General features: G+C 43.2%; 2 protein-coding genes across 6 annotated transcripts in view; one reads left to right on the forward strand and one right to left on the reverse strand.

The window, feature by feature from the left end:
- KDM1A (lysine demethylase 1A) overlaps positions 1-9,335 on the reverse strand; it is a 65,557-nt gene extending 56,222 nt beyond the window's left edge. For all 4 annotated transcript variants that reach the window (XR_014078248.1, XM_081574542.1, XM_081574539.1 and 1 more), the window contains exon 1: positions 8,852-9,335. Coding sequence is in view for 3 of the 4 variants with exons in the window: in XM_081574542.1 (XP_081430668.1) it covers positions 8,852-9,208 (357 nt within the window). In the remaining variant the exon portion in view is untranslated. The remainder of the gene's footprint in view (positions 1-8,851) is intronic.
- Positions 9,336-15,270: 5,935 nt separating this feature from the next.
- TEX46 (testis expressed 46) lies at positions 15,271-17,839 on the forward strand. Of its 2 annotated transcripts, none has more exons than XM_081574543.1 (2): positions 15,271-15,533; positions 17,568-17,839. In XM_081574543.1, the coding sequence occupies exons 1-2, from the start codon at positions 15,342-15,344 to the stop codon at positions 17,763-17,765; spliced, it is 390 nt and encodes a 129-aa protein (XP_081430669.1). In that variant the 5' UTR covers positions 15,271-15,341; the 3' UTR covers positions 17,766-17,839. The 2 variants fall into 2 exon arrangements, 1 of the variants encoding a protein (XP_081430669.1); XR_014078250.1 differs by having other exon boundaries at positions 15,476-15,533; positions 17,469-17,839.
- The last annotated feature ends 62 nt before the right edge of the window (positions 17,840-17,901 follow it).

The following is a 17,901-nucleotide window of genomic DNA, read 5'->3' on the forward strand; positions in this document are numbered from 1 at the left end:
CCATCCAACTATCTCATCCTCTGTCGTCACCTTCTCCTTCTGCCTTCAATCTTTCCCAGCATCAGAGTCTTTTCAGATGAGTCAGTTCTTTGCATCAGGTGGCCAAAGTACTGGAGTTTCAGCTTCAGCATCAGTCCTTCCAATGAATATTCAGAACTGATCTCCTTTAGGATGGACTGGTTTGATCTCCTTGCAGTCCAAGGGACTCTCAAGAGTCTTCTCCAACACCACAGTTCAAAAGCACCAAATCTTTGGCACTCAGCTTTCTTTACAGTCCAACTCTCATATCCATACATGACTACTGGAAAAACCATAGCTTTGACAAAAGACTAAAATAGTCCTTAGTCAGACCAAAATATAGTCAACTAGAATAACAAGTCTGTCTAATGCCAATCTGTACTTCTAACTACTATTCCATAGGAAATAGGAAAAAACTTTGGAACACTGTCAAATCATCATTTTGACTCCCATCCCAATAAAGATTTCAAGAAGCCACAGAAACAACAGCTCTCTCTCTCTCCTGGATTCAATGAAAAGACAAAATGAATAAAATAAACAATTTACTGGCTGTGGAGACAGGGCAAGGACAACATGGCTTCCACATAAAACACATCTAATTTATCAGAGTTCTGAAATGCGAAATCCTATGGATTAGAGAGAATATAATCTATTTTAATTTTTGAAATATCTCTGAAATAGCTCCAGATGGCTGGCTGTTATTATCTTCTTTTTTTAAAAATGACATAACTACAGATTTGGGGAGTCGGTAGCTAGGGGAGTAGAGGTTACGAGTTTTAATGAAAACATGGATTGGATAAGAAAATGGAAACAATTATGGATTGAACAGTTGAATTGAATAGTTTTGATGTGCTCTAAGAATCTTATTAAACACATGAATAATTGTATTTATCTACCAAACACTAAACATTGAGAACATGGCACAATGGAGAAAATGATTGTAAATGAGTCTCTCTGTCCTTAATAAGCTGAAACTCCAGTGGCAAACAAAATAAACTTGATCAGGTAAACATTTCATAGAGACTTTACAATAAAATCTCCCAGAAATGTAGATACTAAACTTTATCCTATTTTGACTGAAATAAACTTCATGAAAACAGACCTCACGATAATGGGTAAAGCAACAAGAAGGGAAAAAAGTTTCAGAGAGGGAGAGGGGTTAGAAAATGTAATGTATGTTTACAGTATGCAGCCTCCTCTCTCCTTTTACCCCTCAACAATGCTTGACCCCTCTCTGTCCCCAAAATTCAGCCCTTTAATCCCCCTGCACATCAGTCCTAACCATTCAATGAATAACCACTTAAAAAGTGCCTACTATAGAACTGAGCGATACGCAAATTCTGGCACAAACACAGACAGTAAGATCCTCTCTACTGCAGTAGTTCAGCTTTTGCCTAAGACATCAAGCCCTCTGAAGGAAAAAAGGATCCAAGATTAAAGTTAGAAGCTCTAATACTCTGGCCACCTGCTGTGAAGAGCCAACTCATTGGAAAAGAGCCTGATGCTGGGAAAGACTGAGGGCAGGAGGAGAAAGAGGGGACAGAGGATGAGATGGTTGGATGGCATCACCGACTCAATGGACTTGAGTTTGAGAAAACTCTGGGAGATAATGAAGGACAGGGAAGCGGACACGACTGAGCAACTGGACAACAACGTAAAATTTTATTTTGTAAAAAAGGATTTTTTCCACTTGCTAAAAAAAGTTTAAAAACCATCTGAAAGAATCATATAAACTCTAAAAAATAAAAACTATTCCCCTGAGAAAAAGAATGGATGCTCTGAACACTAACAATCGGGAATCTTTTGTGTGCTGTGCTAAGTCGCTTTAGTCGTTTCTGACTCTGTGCGACTCCATGGAGTATAGCCTGCCAGGCTCCTCTGTTCACAGGATTCTCCAGGCAAGATTACTGGAGTGGGTTGCCATGCCCTCCTCCAGGGAATCTTCCCAACCTAGGGATCGAACCCACATCTCTTAAGTCTTCTGCACTGGCAGGTGGGTTCTGTACCAGTGGCACCAACTCAGAAGACTGAATGCTCTGAACACAAGGATTGGGAATCTTTTATCCCTAAGTAAAATCCTCTGCTTATTTAACTTGTATGTAGAGTACATTATGTGAAATGAAGAACAAGCTGGAAACAAGGTTGCTGGAAGAAATATCAATAACCTCAGATAACCAGATGACATTACCCTTAGGCAGAAAGCCAAGAGGAACTAAAGAGCTTCTCGATGAAAGTCAAAGAGGAGAGTGAAAAAGCTGGCTTAAAATTCAACATTCAAAAAACTAAGATCATGGCATCCGGTCCCATCACTTCATGGCAAATAGATGGGGAAGCAATGGAAACAGTGACACATTTTATTTGACAGGGCTCCAAAATCACTACAGATGGTGACTGCAGCCATGAAATTAAAAATTGCTTGGTCCTTGGAAGAAAAGCAATGACAAAACCTAAAGAGCCTATTAAAAAGCAGAGACATTACTTTGGGGACAAAGGTCCGTCTAGTCAAGGCTACGGTTTTCTCAGTAGTCATGTATGGATGTGAGTTGGACCACAAAGAAGGCTGAGTGCCGAAGAATTGATGCTTCTGAACTGTGGTGCTGGAGAAGATTCCTGAGAATCCCTTGGACAGCAAGGAGATCAAATCAGTCAATCCTAAAAGAAATCAATCCTGAATATTCACTGGAGGGACTGATGCTGACAATGATGCTCCAATACTTTAGCCACCTGATTCGAAGAGCCGACTCACTGGAAAATACCGACGCTGGGAAAGATAGAAGGCAGGAGGAGAAGGGGCCGACAGAAAAGGGCAAGATGGTTGGATGGCATCACCAACTCAATGGACATGAATTTGCACAAGCTCTGGGAATGGTGAAGGACAGGGAAGCCTGGTGTGCTGCAGTCCATGGGATCGCAAAGAGGTGGACACGACTGAGAGACTGAACAACAGAATCCTCGCAGACCTCAGAGGTTCTACAACTACTTATAACCAAGGACAAAAAGATGTCCCAAGGGGCAGATATGAGTCAGCAGGGTACTTGTTCCTACCTGTACACCCATGACTCTCAAATTTACATCTCTAGTCTCTCCTCTCCTCTACACCCTAGCTAGAGTGATTCATTCACTTCCCAATCACCTTAAAGCTCATCTTTTGTTTTAACAGTGTTTCCATGTAACTCACCTAGGACACAACTCCCAGATTAATTTTTCCAAATACGTGATATTTCACATAGTTTAACAGATGAATGCCAAAACTGTCATAGCAGCATATAAACTCTCTGGCTCTAGCTAGTCAAACTTACCTCTAATCATTTTCTAACATACTAGTCAAAATCATCCCTAAACTCCCTAAAAGCTACCCTCACCTTTTTCTGTAAATCCAATGCCTAAAATTCAAGGACCACCTCCTCTGCAAATCACTCCCTAAGTCTTCCACACTCACAAATGTATCTTTCCCTTCTCTAAATTCTCATAGTACTCACACTTCATAATGTCTGATAGAATTTTCTTTGATAATGGTAAAGTGGTGCATCTGTGCTTCCAATAAGGTAGCACCAACCGTGGCTATTGAGCACTTGTTATTGTTGTTCAGTTACTTAGTAGTGTCTGACTTTCACGACCCCGGAGTGTAGTGACCAGGCTCCTCTGCCCACGGGAGTTCCCAGGCAAGAATACTGGAGTAGGTTGCCATTTTCTTCTCCAGGGGATTTTTCTGACCCAGGAATCAAACCTGTATCTCCTGCATTTGGCAAGTGGGTTCTTTACCACTGAGCCACCAGGGAAGCCCATCACCATGTGGCTATTTAGGATTAAATGAAAATTTAAAATTCAGTTTCCTCAATCTACTAGCCACACGTTAAGTGCCCAGTGGCTACCATACTGCACAGTACAGATCTAATGTTTGGATCTCTACAACCTAGACATAACTCTATACAACACTCTGACTACAATCCCTCCAAATTATCTTGCTCCTATAGAAAAATTTAATGAAATTTTTAATTTTCCAATTAAATTCTTTTGCCCATTGTTCCCAACATTCAATTGTCCACTCTGGATTTCCTGTCTGCTTTTCAAACCACTTTCTATTATATTCCAAGCATTTCTCACCTTCTTTTCTTAGCTGGTAGCACTTACATTCAGTACCTACTTACTTATGCCAGACACTGAAATACGCATTTTGTTTACATTATATATAAACCTAATAATGTTATAGATAGGATTTATTTTCCTGAGGAAAGGGAACCGCAGGAGGATGAGTTAATTCCAGAAGTTCATCCCTTTCCAGACTATTACAAAAAATTCTGTCCTTTTTCAAGGCTGAGCTCAAGGATGCCATTCCTTAAGCTATGTGTTGTTCCCAAAGCCTCAGTCAATTTTAAACCCAACAATTTTGAACCTTAGTTTGCCATAATGTTAGCATACACATTCAGAGGTGAATTTATTCTGAAACTAATGAAACTTGAGCATCAGGGAACTTCAATTGCCTGGATTTCTCCCAATACAATACCCTAAACTTAATTTCAATTACACAATTATATATACATTTACTTCTTTATATAATTATATATTATGTACACATAATTTTAAAATCCCCCCCCAAAAATTGAATAAACTCCCAAGCAAAAAATAAAGATATATCCCTTGGATAAACCTCAGAACTCTTGAAGCAAGGCCTATCTACACTTGACTCAGCTTACATTTTACCCCTTTATGGACACTCTATCCCTTGAGGTCTGTTTTCTCTGGCTCCCAAGACTAGCTATGAATATACAGGTCAGCTTCCCCAGTTCTTTACTTTCTAGGTGCTCTCCAAATAAACACACAACCTATTTTTCTTTTGGAAGTTTCAGAGCTAATCACAAAGGAAAATTAAAACAAACACAGGAGAATTACAAAGACAGAAGTCTTATAGCATGACCCAAATTAATCTACTGATTCAACATGATACCAATCAGAATTTCAGCTGCCTTTTTTGCAGAAATGACAAACTGATCCTAAAATTTATATGGAAATGCAAGAGATCCAGAATGGCCAAAACAATCCTGAAAAAGAATAAAGTTGGAGAACTCACACTTCCTGAGTTCAAAACATACTGTCAACCTACAGTAATCAGGTCAGCGTGTTGCTGGCATAAGAACAGAAATATAGAACAATGGGATAGAACTGAGAGTCCAAAAATAAACTCACACTTATAGTCAATCAACAAGGGTGTCAACCATTCACAGGGAGACAGAATAGCTTCAAAAAATTGTGTTGGGACAAGTAGATATACACAGGCAAAAGAATGAAGCTGAACTTCTACCTCATGCCATCTACAAAAATTAACTCCAAAATGATCATTGACCTAAAAGAGTTAAAAGTATAAAACTGTTAGAAGAAAACACAGGAGTAAATCTTTATGACACTGAATTAGGCAACAGTTTCTTAGATGGAACACTAGAAGCAAAAGGGCCAAAAGAAAAAATATTAATAAATTGGAAACCAAAATTAAAACGTTTGTAATCATCATATACACAGAACTCGAACTACTCAACAATAAAAATACAACACAATTTAAAGATGAGCCAAGGAGGGATTCCCTGGTGGCTCAGTGATAAAGAAGTGTTAGTCACCCAGTCACGTCCGACTCTTAGTGACCGTCACTAAGAGTCCTGTCCAGGCTCCTCTGTCCATGGCACTCTCCAGGCAAGAAAACTGCAGTAGGTTGCCTTTTCCTTCTCCAGGGGATCTTTCTGACCCAGCGATCAAACCTGGGTCTCTTGCACTGCAGACAGATTCTTTACTGTCTGAGCCACCAGGGAAGCTCTCAGCGGTTTAAAAAAAAAAAAATCCACCTACCAACACAGAATGCACGGGTTCAATCCCTAATCAAGGAAGATCCCACGTGCCCTGGAGCAACTAAGCCCTGGGCCTCAAATACTGAGCCTGTGCTCTAGATCCTGAGAGCCACAATTACTGAGCCCATGTGCCACAGCTAATGAAGCCTGTGTGCCCTAGAGCCCATGCTCTGCAACAAAAGATGCTGCTGCAATGAGAAGCGTGTGCACCACAACTAGAGAGTAGCCTCCGCTCAATTCAGTCACTCAGTTGTGTCTGACTCTTTGCGACCCCATGGACTGCAGCACACCAGGCCTCCCTGCCCATCACCAACTCCTGGAGTTTACTCAAACTCATGTCCATTGAGTTGGTGATACCATCCAACCATCTCATCCTCTGTCGTTCCCTTCTTCTCCCACCTTCAATCTTTCCCAGCATCAGGGTCTTTTCAAATGAGTTAGTTCTTCCATCAGGTAGCCCCCGCTAGCTGCAACTAGAGAAAAGCCCTTCCAGCAATGAAGACCCAACACAGCCAAAAATAAAGAAACAAACAAAAAAGAGCCAATGATAGAAAGACATCTTTCCCCAAAAAAGATATACAAATGGCCAATAAGTATATGGGAAAATATTCAAGTCAACATCTTTAGCTTACATATTAAAAAACCACAATGATATACCACTTCACACCGACTAGAATGGCTAGAAAGAAAAAGACAATACCAAGTGTAATTAGGATTGGAGAAATTGGGACTCTCAAATATTGATAGTGGGAATGTAAAATGAGGAGGCTGCTATGGAAAACTGTTTGGCAGCTCCTCAAAAAGTTAAACAGTCCATGCGTGCTAAGTCCCATCCCATACAACCCCGCAATTCCACTTCTAGGTATCATATCCAAGAGAACCAAAAACATTCACACAGGGCTTCCCTGGTGGTTCAGAGGTTAAGAATCGGTCTGCCAATGCAGAGAACACAGGTTTGATCCCTGGTCCAGGAAGATCCCACATTCCTCAGAGCAACTAAGCCTGGCACCACACTACTAAGGCTGTGCACCTAGAGACCATGCTCCACAACAAGAGAAGCCACCACAATGAGAAGCCCATGCACTGCAACTAGAGAAAGCCCATGTGCGGCAACGAAGACCCAGCAGTCAAAAATAAATAAATTAAAAAAAAATTCACACAAAAAACTGCACAAATGTTCACAGCAGCAGTATTCATAATAGCCAAAAAGTGGAAACATCCCAAAATGATGAATGGATAAACAAAATGTGGTATATTCGTACACTAGAATATTATTTGGCCAGTGAACTATTAAGTTCTGAATGGAAGTACTACAACATGGATGAATGTGAAAACATGCTAAAGCCAGACACAAAAGGCCAAATATAACATGGCTCCATTTACACAAAATGTCCAGAAAAGGCAAATCCACAGTGACAGAAATTAGTTATTGCCAGGGGCTGGGGTTAAGGAGGAATGAAGAGTGCCTGCTAATGTTACAAGTGTCTTTACAGGGTGATGAAAATATCCTAAAATTGACTGTTGTGCTGGTTGCCAACTTTGTGAAAATGACAAAAATCACTGAATGGACTCAAAAATGATACATTTATTGTCTCTGAATTCCCTCAATAAACTTATTATTTTTTTTTTAAATCTCATCATCTGGTTTTCTGGCCACATTCTCTACTGAAATAGTAAAATCAAAAACCCAATTGGGCTTCTGCCCTCTATTTCACTTCAGAGTTGGAAGTTGCCAACCCGTGCTTTGGTTAAACCTCCCTCTTCCCTCAAGACACCCCAAGGGCAGGGTGTTCTTGGAGAGAGAGCTCTCAAAACTGGGCAATTTACTCTGAGGGCTCTCAGTACGGGCAATACTCAAGAAGCTCCTCATACACACTGAACTGGTACACCCATTTAAATTATAGAGGTAATATGCATAAATTACATGATTTAAATATTTAGTTACTTAAAACTATATTTCCAGTTTTTTCAACTGTACCATGAAATCTCCAGAAAAGGCCCACGTCTCAAGTCTGCGCTCTAGCACTGCCCCAGTGCCCTGCTCACTGTCGGTGTCCCATGTGGTCCTTTGTTTCAGAGGCTGATGATACCCTACCTTGTTCTAAGTGTAGGGTTTATATTCCAGTTCCACCACTTACTTAGCTTTCTGACTCTGGGCAAGCTGCTTAAACTGGGAGCTTCAGCTTACTCATGCCTGAAATGAGGCTAGCAATACCTGCCAATTACTATTATTTTAACAAACATAAAAATGCTGGTCACGCTTTGAACACAGCATCTGGCACCCAGAATTATGAGGCAACTATTGGCTGTATATACTGTCCTTGTAACAGTGCCTTGACTAATTGGTATTAATCAGCTTCCTCATCTGTAAAAATCCACATCGAAAGATCGCTGATAGAATATAAGGAAAAAGGGGGAAACTCGCTAGCACACAGCAAAGGGCTCAAAAAAAAATAAAAGTTCCTCCCCTCCCCCCGCCCCCGCCCGATCTCTCCGGCTAAGGCAATTTCTTTACCATCATCCTACAGCCTCACTGTGCTCCCAGCTGAAACACAGAAATATCGCCGAGCAGCTTCCAGACACATCTGTGGACAAACAAGGGATGAATGTCCCCGTCAAGGCAACCACAACTCCACGTCAGGGAGCCATTTTTTTCTTTTTTTTCCAGTCAAGAAAACGAAAAGGTGGACGAGATGTAAACGAGTAAAAGACTCCCCTCCGAGGTCCCCCTTTTCCTGGGACTGCCGGGTCCCTGCACAAAGACGCGTTCACCACAGGCAAACACCTTCCCTTCTCTCAACCCCACCCAGTCAGCCAGCCGGGAGGCGGGTGGAGGTCAGTGACCGGAGATCGGGGTGGGCGTAGGGCTCAAGGCCCCAGACCCGGGCTCGCGGAGGTGGGGGTGGGTGGGTGGGGGTGGTAATGAGGGCTGGGCAACCTCAGGGGAGCCAGGCACCGGGATTTTGTGGTTCGAGGGTGGGGGGGGGGTCGGGCCTCACCTTCGCCCGCTTGCGCCGGCTGGTCCGTCGCCCCTCCGGTGTCTCTGCGATTCCCGTTTCCATGGGGGTCGCAGACCCAGGCACCGCAGTAGGCCCGGCCTGAGGCCCGGTGGACCCCGGCGGCTCGGCCAGGCCGCCGGGGGGCGAGGCCCGCGGGGGCTCCTTCTTGCGGGGAGTGCGCTCCCCGGCCGCCCCCGGCCCCGCCTCGCCAGGGCCAGACAGGCCCGCGGGTGGTGCGGCCACCTCAGAGCCATTCTCCGCGCCGCCCGCTACCCCCGCACCGGCCTCCGACCCGGCAGCTGCCGCCGCGGCCGCAGCCGCTGCCGCTGCAGCCGCTGCCTTCTTCCCAGACAACATGTCGGGCCGCCTGGCCGCCGACGGCCGTAGGGGCCGCCCGGTCTGTCGGTCCGTGGGTCCGGAGCCGCCTCGCCTCACTTCACACAGTCCGCGCGCTGCCAACCGCCGCCGCGTACGCACGCGCCGCGCGCGCTCCCGCCGCGCCCGGACAATAAGGCCCCGGACGCCCACGGCCCCGCCCTCCCCACTGCCATAGAGTGGCGTCCTCGAGGCTAGAGCGGCCCCACGGCAAATTGCGCGACGCTTTCCTAGAGCGTCTCCTTATCCTTCGGGATCTGTCCCGGGAGTGTTCTCATCCTAGGGCTTCTGGGCCAGACTGTACATCTGAGGGCGACCATTTCCTCCAGAGACTTGCGTGTATTTATAAATTCATTCGTTCATTTACTCATTCATTAGTTCAACTAGTATTAATATGCTTACTACGTGACAAGAGTTTAATTATGAAGTTTTTGCTTTCAAAGAGTTTACAGTCTAGTGAGGGGAAGACACTGAAATGTAGCTGGTAGATCATCTTATTTACTATTCATAATTGTCCTGCTTGGATGGACTGGCAAAATCTTGGAGAGCAAATGAATTTCATGGTAATAAAATGGACAAAAGTTAGGAAATCCACAATGAGTCCAGATGGAATTGTCGTTTCTTACTGGACTTTGTTCATACTCGTCCTTCTATCTGGACACCCCTCTCCCCCCGACATTTGCACTTTAGCGCTTGCACCTCCTCACACTCCTATGCTCCCCATCCCCAATGCGCATGACAGCTTTCCACTCCAGGTTAATTCTTTGTAATGTCAGCCCAGATGGTTAGTCAGTCAGTTCAGTCGCTCAGTTGTGTCCAATTCCTTGCGACCCCATGGACTGCAGCACTACAGGCCTCCCTGTCCATCGCCAGCTCCCGGAGCTTGCTCAAATTCATGTCCATCAAGTCGGTGATGCCATCCAACCATCCCATCTTCTGTCGTCCTCTTCTCCTCCTGCCTTCAATCTTTCCCAGCATTGAGCTCTTTTCCAATGAGTTAGTTCTTCCATCAGGTAGCCAAAGTATTGAAGCTTCAGCATCAGTCCTTCCGATGAATATTCAGGACTGATTTCCTTTATGATTGACTGGTTTGGTCTCTTTGCAGTCCAAGGGACTCTCAAGAGTCTTTTCCAAAACCACGGTTCAAAAGCATCAGTTTTTCATCACTCAGCTGTCCTTATGGTCCAACTCTCATATCCATACATGACTACTGGAAAAACCACAGCTTTGACTATATGGACCTTTATCGGTAAAGTAATGTCTCTGCTTTTTAATATGCTGTCTGGTGGAGGTGGTTTATTCTTTTAATTCTTCCTAGAATACTTCACTGACTCAACAATGAAACAGGCCTTGTGTTCTTCAAGCTTATTTCCATCAGGACGCAGAGTTGTCATTGCTTTTCTTACAAGTTTGTGTCTTCAAAGTGTAATATTCAAAAAATGATCCATTTACATAATGTTCAAGAACTAGTCCAACTGACCTCTAGTGATAGAATCCAATCAGTGGTTGCCTGGGATGAGGGTGGGGTCCGACTTCAAAAGAGCCATAAAGAACTTGCTGGCGGTGATGGAAATGGTTTATATCTTGACTGGAGTGTGTATACATGAGTCAAAACTCGTTGAACTATACATGTAAAATAGGTATATTTATTTTATGTTGATTGTATGTTAAAGAAGTTGATTTATTTTAATATGTACATAGAAAAAAATCAAGTTCAGGAAAATTAAGTTTATGGACACTAAAGTTATGCCAGAAAGAAAATCATAGTACAGCATGTGGTTCAACTGTGAGCTACACATGTCCAAAACAACATGAACAATGGATATTATTTTAACCAAAGGGATAGAATTATATTGAGAGTATGGAGAAAAGAGAAAGTTTGTGGAGGAGAGGGGTGAGAGAGGTTTACAGAAGAGTCAGAATGGGGATGGATGAGGTTCTACATTGAAGCCAAATTTCCATCTTCCATCATAAAATGATAGTATATAATGTTGAAACCGAGTAAGACCCTATGGTACTTGTCCTCCATGTCCTCTATGTGCCTTTTGTCTGTGGAAAATCTTTAGCCAAAGAACAAGTTTAATCAGAGAAGTGAGAAAATGCAGAAACAAAGGAAAACAGTCAAAAGAGACAAAATAACAATAGTTTAGTCATTAAGCAAAGTCATGTACCTTTAGTTCCTTCTCAAAGGCTATAGATAATACTCTGAGCCATATCCTGTGAGCTGTCTTATAGATTCTGAAACTCCCACTAGGTGGAAGAAGTTAACTACATAATGACCAGACTCTAAGCATGACATAAGCTGCCACAATTCTGAGAATTGGCCTCAAGAAAATGGTAACAAAACAACCATGGAACTGAAGACTAATTGTACTTAAAACAATCAAGATGAAACTGGTCACATCACCGATAACCAATTTCAAGATGACTATCAGAGATGACTGTGCTATTTCTACATGTAGCCTCCCCCCTCAGTCTGGCATCAACCCCCCACATTCCCTCCTGCCAGCACCCAAAAACTTTCCTTTCCAACCTGGCCTCTTTAAGGGCTTTTGAGTGGCAAGCAGTCTAACCCCCACTATCATTTACAATGTTGAAACTGAGAAATTCTGAAATAACAGAACAAGCATACTATTTAGATGTCTTGTTGTTTTTCAGTTGCTCAGCCGTGTCTGACTCTTTGTGACCCCATGGAGTGCAGCACGCTAGGCTTCCCTTTCCTTCACCATCTCCTTGAGCTTGCTCAAACTCATGTCCATTGAGTCAGTGATGCCATCCAACCATCTCATTCTCTGTTGTCCCCTTCTCCTCCTGCCTTCAATCTTTCCCAGCTTCAGGGTCTTTTCCAATGAATTGGCTCTTCACATCAGGTGGCCAAAGTATTGAAGCTTCAGCATCAATCCCTCCAATGAAAATTCCGGTTTGATTTCTTTTAGGATTAATTGGCTTGATCTCCTTGCAGTCAAAGGGACTCTCAAGAGTCTTCTCCAACACCACAGTTCAAAACCATCAATTCTTTGGTGCTCAGCCTTCTTTATAGCCCAACTCTCTTCCCAGGTGGTGCTAGTGGTAAACAACCCACCTGCCAATGCAGGAGACCTAAGAGACTCCGGTTTGATCCTTGGGTGGGGAAGATCCCCTGGATGAGGAAATGGCAACCCACTCCAGTACTCTTGTCTGGAGAATCCCATGGACAGAGGAGCCTACAGTCCATAGGGTTGCAAAGAGTCAGACATGACTGAAGCAACTTGGCACACACGCACACTCACATCCATACATGACATTGGAAAAACCACAGCTTTGACTAGACGGACATTTGTCTCCAAAGTAATGTCTCTGTTTTTTAATATGCTGTCTAGGATTGTCATAGCTTTTCTTCCAAGGAGCAAGGGTCTTTTAATTTCATGGCTCCAGTCACTGTCCACAGTGATTTTGGAGCCCAAGGAAATAAAGTCTGTCACTGTTTCCATTGTTTCCCCATCTATTTGCCATGAAGTGATGGGACCAGATGCCATGATGTTAGTTTTCTGAATGTTGAGTTTTAAGCCAGCTTTTTCACTCTCCTCTTTAGCAAGAGGCTCTTTAGTTCCTCTTGGCTTTCTGCCTAAGGGTGGTGTCATCTGCATATCTGAGGTTATTGATATTTCCCCTAGGCAGTCTTGATTCCAGCTTATGATTCATCCAGCCCAGTATTTCTCATGATATGCTCTGCATATAAGTTACTATTTAGATATATCAAGATAAATACCACAAGAAACAGCTAAAAGAATTGGAATTGGTTGTTTGAGTTGTGGAATGTGAGGGTGGGAAGGAGTGAGATAGGAGATGGAAACTTGTTTGTTTTAAACCCTAAAGTTCTATCTGACTAGCTTGCAAGTTTAGTAACTTAGTACCTGTAAACATTTATTTTTTTGGCCAGGCCAAGTGGCTTATAGAGATCTTAGTTTCTCCAGCAAGGATCAAACCTATGCCCCCTGCAGTGGAAGCATAGAGCCCTAATCACTGGACCACTAGGGAATCCCAGTCATTTGATAAAATTTAAAATTAGATTTTGCTAAAGTACCTACTTGCAATACAGGAGACCTGGGTTTGATCCCTGGGCGGGGAAGACTCCCCTGGGGAAGGGAATGGCAACCCTCTCCAGTATTCTTGCCTGGAGAGTTGCCATGGACAGAGGAGCCTGGAAGACTACAGTCCATGGGGTTGCAGAGTCAGACACAACTGACTGACTAACACACACACAAATTAGATTTTAAAATATGCATATCCCTGGACCCAGCAACTCTACTTTCAGAAAAACATTCTAGGAAAATGTTTAAGTATATGTACAAAGATTTAGCTTCAATGTGTTCATCTCAGGTCCCTACAGGCCCAACAAGCGGCAACCAACTGAACATACTATTAGAATAATTTAGTCATTAAAATTTACATTGGAACATAAAGAACTCTCATACAAAATAGCATATGTCAAAGATGTATTTAGCCAATTATTGGGAGGACCAGCAGGTTGATAAAGCTGGTTCAAAGGAAAATATAAGAAAATGATAAAGAGTCACTGGTCAGTAGAACTCAGAATGCTGGAATAAGACTGTAAAGTTGAATAAGAAAAAAAACAAGTCCCACAAGGCTGTAAAACTGTAAACATTGAGGTTACTTTCCCTATCAGAATTCATTTGCATCTATTTACAAAAAAAATCATTTGCAAATTATCCATTTTTTTTCCAGAAATAACTAACTCATTTTGAAATTGTAATTAATTTTAAATTAACTTTTAAAAATTGGAGTAAATTACACATAGCATAAAATTTACCATCTTAACCATTTTAAGGTGTACAGTTCACTAGTGTTAAGTGTGTTCACATGATTCTGCAAACAGTCTCAAGAATGCTTCGCATCTTATAAAACTTTGTACCCATTAAACAACAACTCATCATTCCCCTCTGTCTGCAACCCCTGCCAACCACCGAAATTCTACCTCTGTCTCTATAAATTAAAAAAAAATTTTTTTGGCCGTGCTGGGTCTTTGTTGCTGCTCACAGTCTTTCTCAAGTTTCAGAGAGCAGGAGCTACTTCCTAGTTGCAATGCATGGGCTTCTCATTGGGTGGCTTTTCTTGTTGCGGAGAACAGGCTTAGGTGTGCAGCCTTCAGTAGTTGTGGTGCACAGGCTTAGCTTTCCTGCAACGTGTAGAATCTTCTCGGACCCATGTCCCCTGCACTGGCAGGCAAATTCTTAACGACTGCCCCACCAGGGTAGTCCTGTCTCTATAAATCTAACCACACTATTTAGCTCATAAGTGGAGTCAAACGGCTTTTACTTTTTGCTCATTTCACTTAGCATAATGTTCTCAAAGTTCATCCATGTGGTAGCATGTGTCAGAATTTCCTTCCTTTTTAAGACTAATCCCACTGTAGTTATATACAACTTTTTTTTTATTATTATACCATAAATAAGTTTTATTTATCCATTCGTCTGTTGATGGATTTTAGGGTTGCTTCCACCTTTTAGCTATTATGAGTAATACTGGTATGAATGTGGGTGTACAAGTATCTCTGCAAGACCCTGGTTTCGATTCTTTGGGATATATCCAAGTGAAATTGCTGGAGCAACTTTTCCATCTGACTTTACAGAGTCAGAACCCTAATCAATATTCAATCCAATAAAGCAGCAAGCGACCAAGTGGGCTAGTTAGACAGTATCCTAGTATGACTGCGAACAAGCCTGCAGAAATCTTTTCGCCTTATTTCCAAGGTTTGGATGATTTTTCTCTGCGCTCTCGCTCTCTGTGAGGGGAGGGGCTCTGTACTTCTCACCACTTTACCCCCAGCGACTAGGCCCTACAGTACGGCTGAATGGCTGAGGTATCACAGAGGCCTCCATCACTTGGCTGGTGTGAGGATGTCATGAGATGATGCTTGTGAACTGCCTGTCAAAGTCTGGCATATTGTGGCTGCTTAAGACATAAGAGGAGTTAATATTATTGTTATGCGGCAGCTGGGGATAGGGGCCGGTTATGACTCAGAGAGGGGAGCAGCCATGACACCTGTCCTGGAGGACAGCTGTCCTAGACGGGGGACTGAGGCAGGACCTCAGGGCCTGGGTGCTCTCAAGCCATAATGCTGGGGGACCTAATGTCTCTTTTTAGGAGTCTCCACGGGATACTTGCTTCCTCAGGCACCATAGGAGCGTTGATGGCTTGGCTGATCAGCTATAAGCCAGCCTTGTTTGGCTTTCTGTTCCTTCTGCTGTTGCTTAGCAACTGGCTGGTCAAGTATGAACTCAAACCTACTCCTCAAGAGCCCCAGCAGGTGAGCAAGAGGGGCCTTAGCTTCCGCTGAGGGTGATGGGAGAGTCACAGCTAGATTGTGGGCTGGGGAGACAGGGAAGGTGTTGGGAGAATTGGGTAAGACTGAGAAATCTGACTCTGGTCTAAGTCTTGTTCTGGAGCTCCCTCTTGGGTGATGGGGGACAAAGCATTTTCTTCATGAAGCTTCAGCTGCCTCCACTAAACACTAGGGCCCATCCCAAACTCCCCTACTTCCTGGTTGATGACAACAGTAACAGCTACTTTGTGTATTTTTAAATTATTTTTATTTGATTTGGCTGTACCAGGTCTTAGTTGCGGCATCTGGGATCCTTAGTTGTGGCACGTGATCTCTTCGTTTCAGCATGTGGGATCTAATTACCTGACCAGGGATGGAACTTGGGCCCCCTGCATTGGAAGCATGGAGTCTTAGCCACTGGACTACCAGGGAACTACTAAGAATTACTGTAAAGGGAACTCTGAGAACTACTTTAAAGGGGGGAAATTAAAATGGGTCAAGTTAAAAAGCATGTGTAACATAGATACATCTCTCAAACTGAATAATGAAGACAGCAGAAATATATCTAGATCATGACGTCTTTTATATAAAGTTAAAAAACATGCAAAACAACATCCTGCCTTGGGTATGGATGCCTATGTACAGTGAAAGTACGTTAAGGCAGGATTTCTCAACCTCTGCATGACTGACATTTGGGGCTGGATAATTCTCTGTGATGAGGGGACTGTCTTGCACAATGCTGGAATTTTGGCAGTATCCTTCTACCCACAAGGTATCAATAGCACCCCTCACTTCCTTTGTGACAGAGAAAAAGTTCTCCAGACGTAGCCAGTTGTTCCCAGGGGAGGGCAGAATAGCCTCCCATTGAGAACTGGTATCAAATGGAATAAAGAAATTCATGGAAAAAATACATACCAAATCCAGGATTACGGTTGAGATAAGGTTCAGGGATGGAAGGGAACACTGCAGGAGCAGACTCCACAGAGGACATCAGTTAAATTTGTGATATTGTATTTCTTAAGCTGGTGTAGAAACATGGGTATTTGTTGTGATATTTACTTTTTCTTCATGTCTGAAGTATTTGATTCTTAAATGGCTTTAAAAACCGGGAATTTGTAGTTGAATTCTTTAAAAAAAATTGTATCCTTATCAACTGCATGCAGAGAGGGGCGGGACAGATAAAGATGACAGAGATCAGAGCGTTACATGAAACCACTGAGACTTGGAGGTTTTATGAGGACCGACTAAATTCTCAGAGTCATGCTGGGACTTAGAGAACAAACTTATGGTTGCCGTGGGGAGGAAGGGTGGAGAAGGGATAGTTACGAGGAGTTTGGGATGGAGGGGTACACACTGCTATACTTAAAATGGATAACCAACAAGGAACTAATACATAGCACAGGTAAGTCCACTTAATGTTATCTGGCAGCCTGGATGGGAGGGGAATTTGGGGGAAAATAGATACGTGTATATGTATGGCTGAGTGTCCCTTTGCTGTCCACCTGAAACTATCACAACATTGCTAATTGGCTATACTCCAATATAAAATAAAAAGTTTTTTTTTTTTTTTCTAAAGAGGTATGTTGGGAAAAGCACAAGTTCTAGAGACAGATACATTTGGGTTAAGGATTTTACATCCTCTGTGAATACAGCTTAGAGGGCCATTTCACTGATTCCTATGAACCAAAGGCAGCCCTGGGTCCTGGGAGTTTGGGGGCTCTCATGCAGGCTGGGTGATGCTGAGGAAGGGCCATTTCCTCCCTGGGCTCCATTCTCTCACTCACGAGATGAGGCAAAGAGGCAGGTCCTTAGATGCTGGTCATGAAATTGACCAAGATCAGGTTTGTAACTCACCTGGCATGGGAAAGGATGACCGTTATTAACCAACTTTTCCTCTGTTTGTGGCCATGGGGAGTTTAGGAAGAGGCCGAGAAATCCAAGACTTGCGAAGCCAAAACCAACGGCAACTGCCTAAACACAAAAGAAGTGGAGAGACTGCACGCCTGCTTTGCCCTCCAGGACAAGATCCTTGAACGGCTTATGTTCAGTGAAATGAAGCTGAAGGTCTTAGAAAATCAGATGTTCATCGTATGGAATAGAATGAACCACCGCAAGCAGTCAAGCCGAAGGCGGACTTTTCCAGCAGGAAAACACAGAATGCGGAGGCGGGAGTCTCTTTTTTCCATCCTCTCTGATTGCACTTCCAATTCCCCCTAATGAGGCCGCAGAGACTGCGGTGGGCTGGCCTCTTCTGATGTTATCTTTCCTCAGTAAAGCCCAATCAGAGACTACTGAATTTTCTTAGTGAATCACAGTGGACAGGACGATTGAAGGCAGAGAGGTCGGTAGCCTC

Source organism: Giraffa tippelskirchi, chromosome 3 (assembly GCF_054371585.1).
Source record: "Giraffa tippelskirchi isolate mGirTip1 chromosome 3, T2T-mGirTip1v1.2.pri, whole genome shotgun sequence".
Classification (NCBI taxonomy): Eukaryota; Metazoa; Chordata; class Mammalia; order Artiodactyla; family Giraffidae; genus Giraffa; species Giraffa tippelskirchi.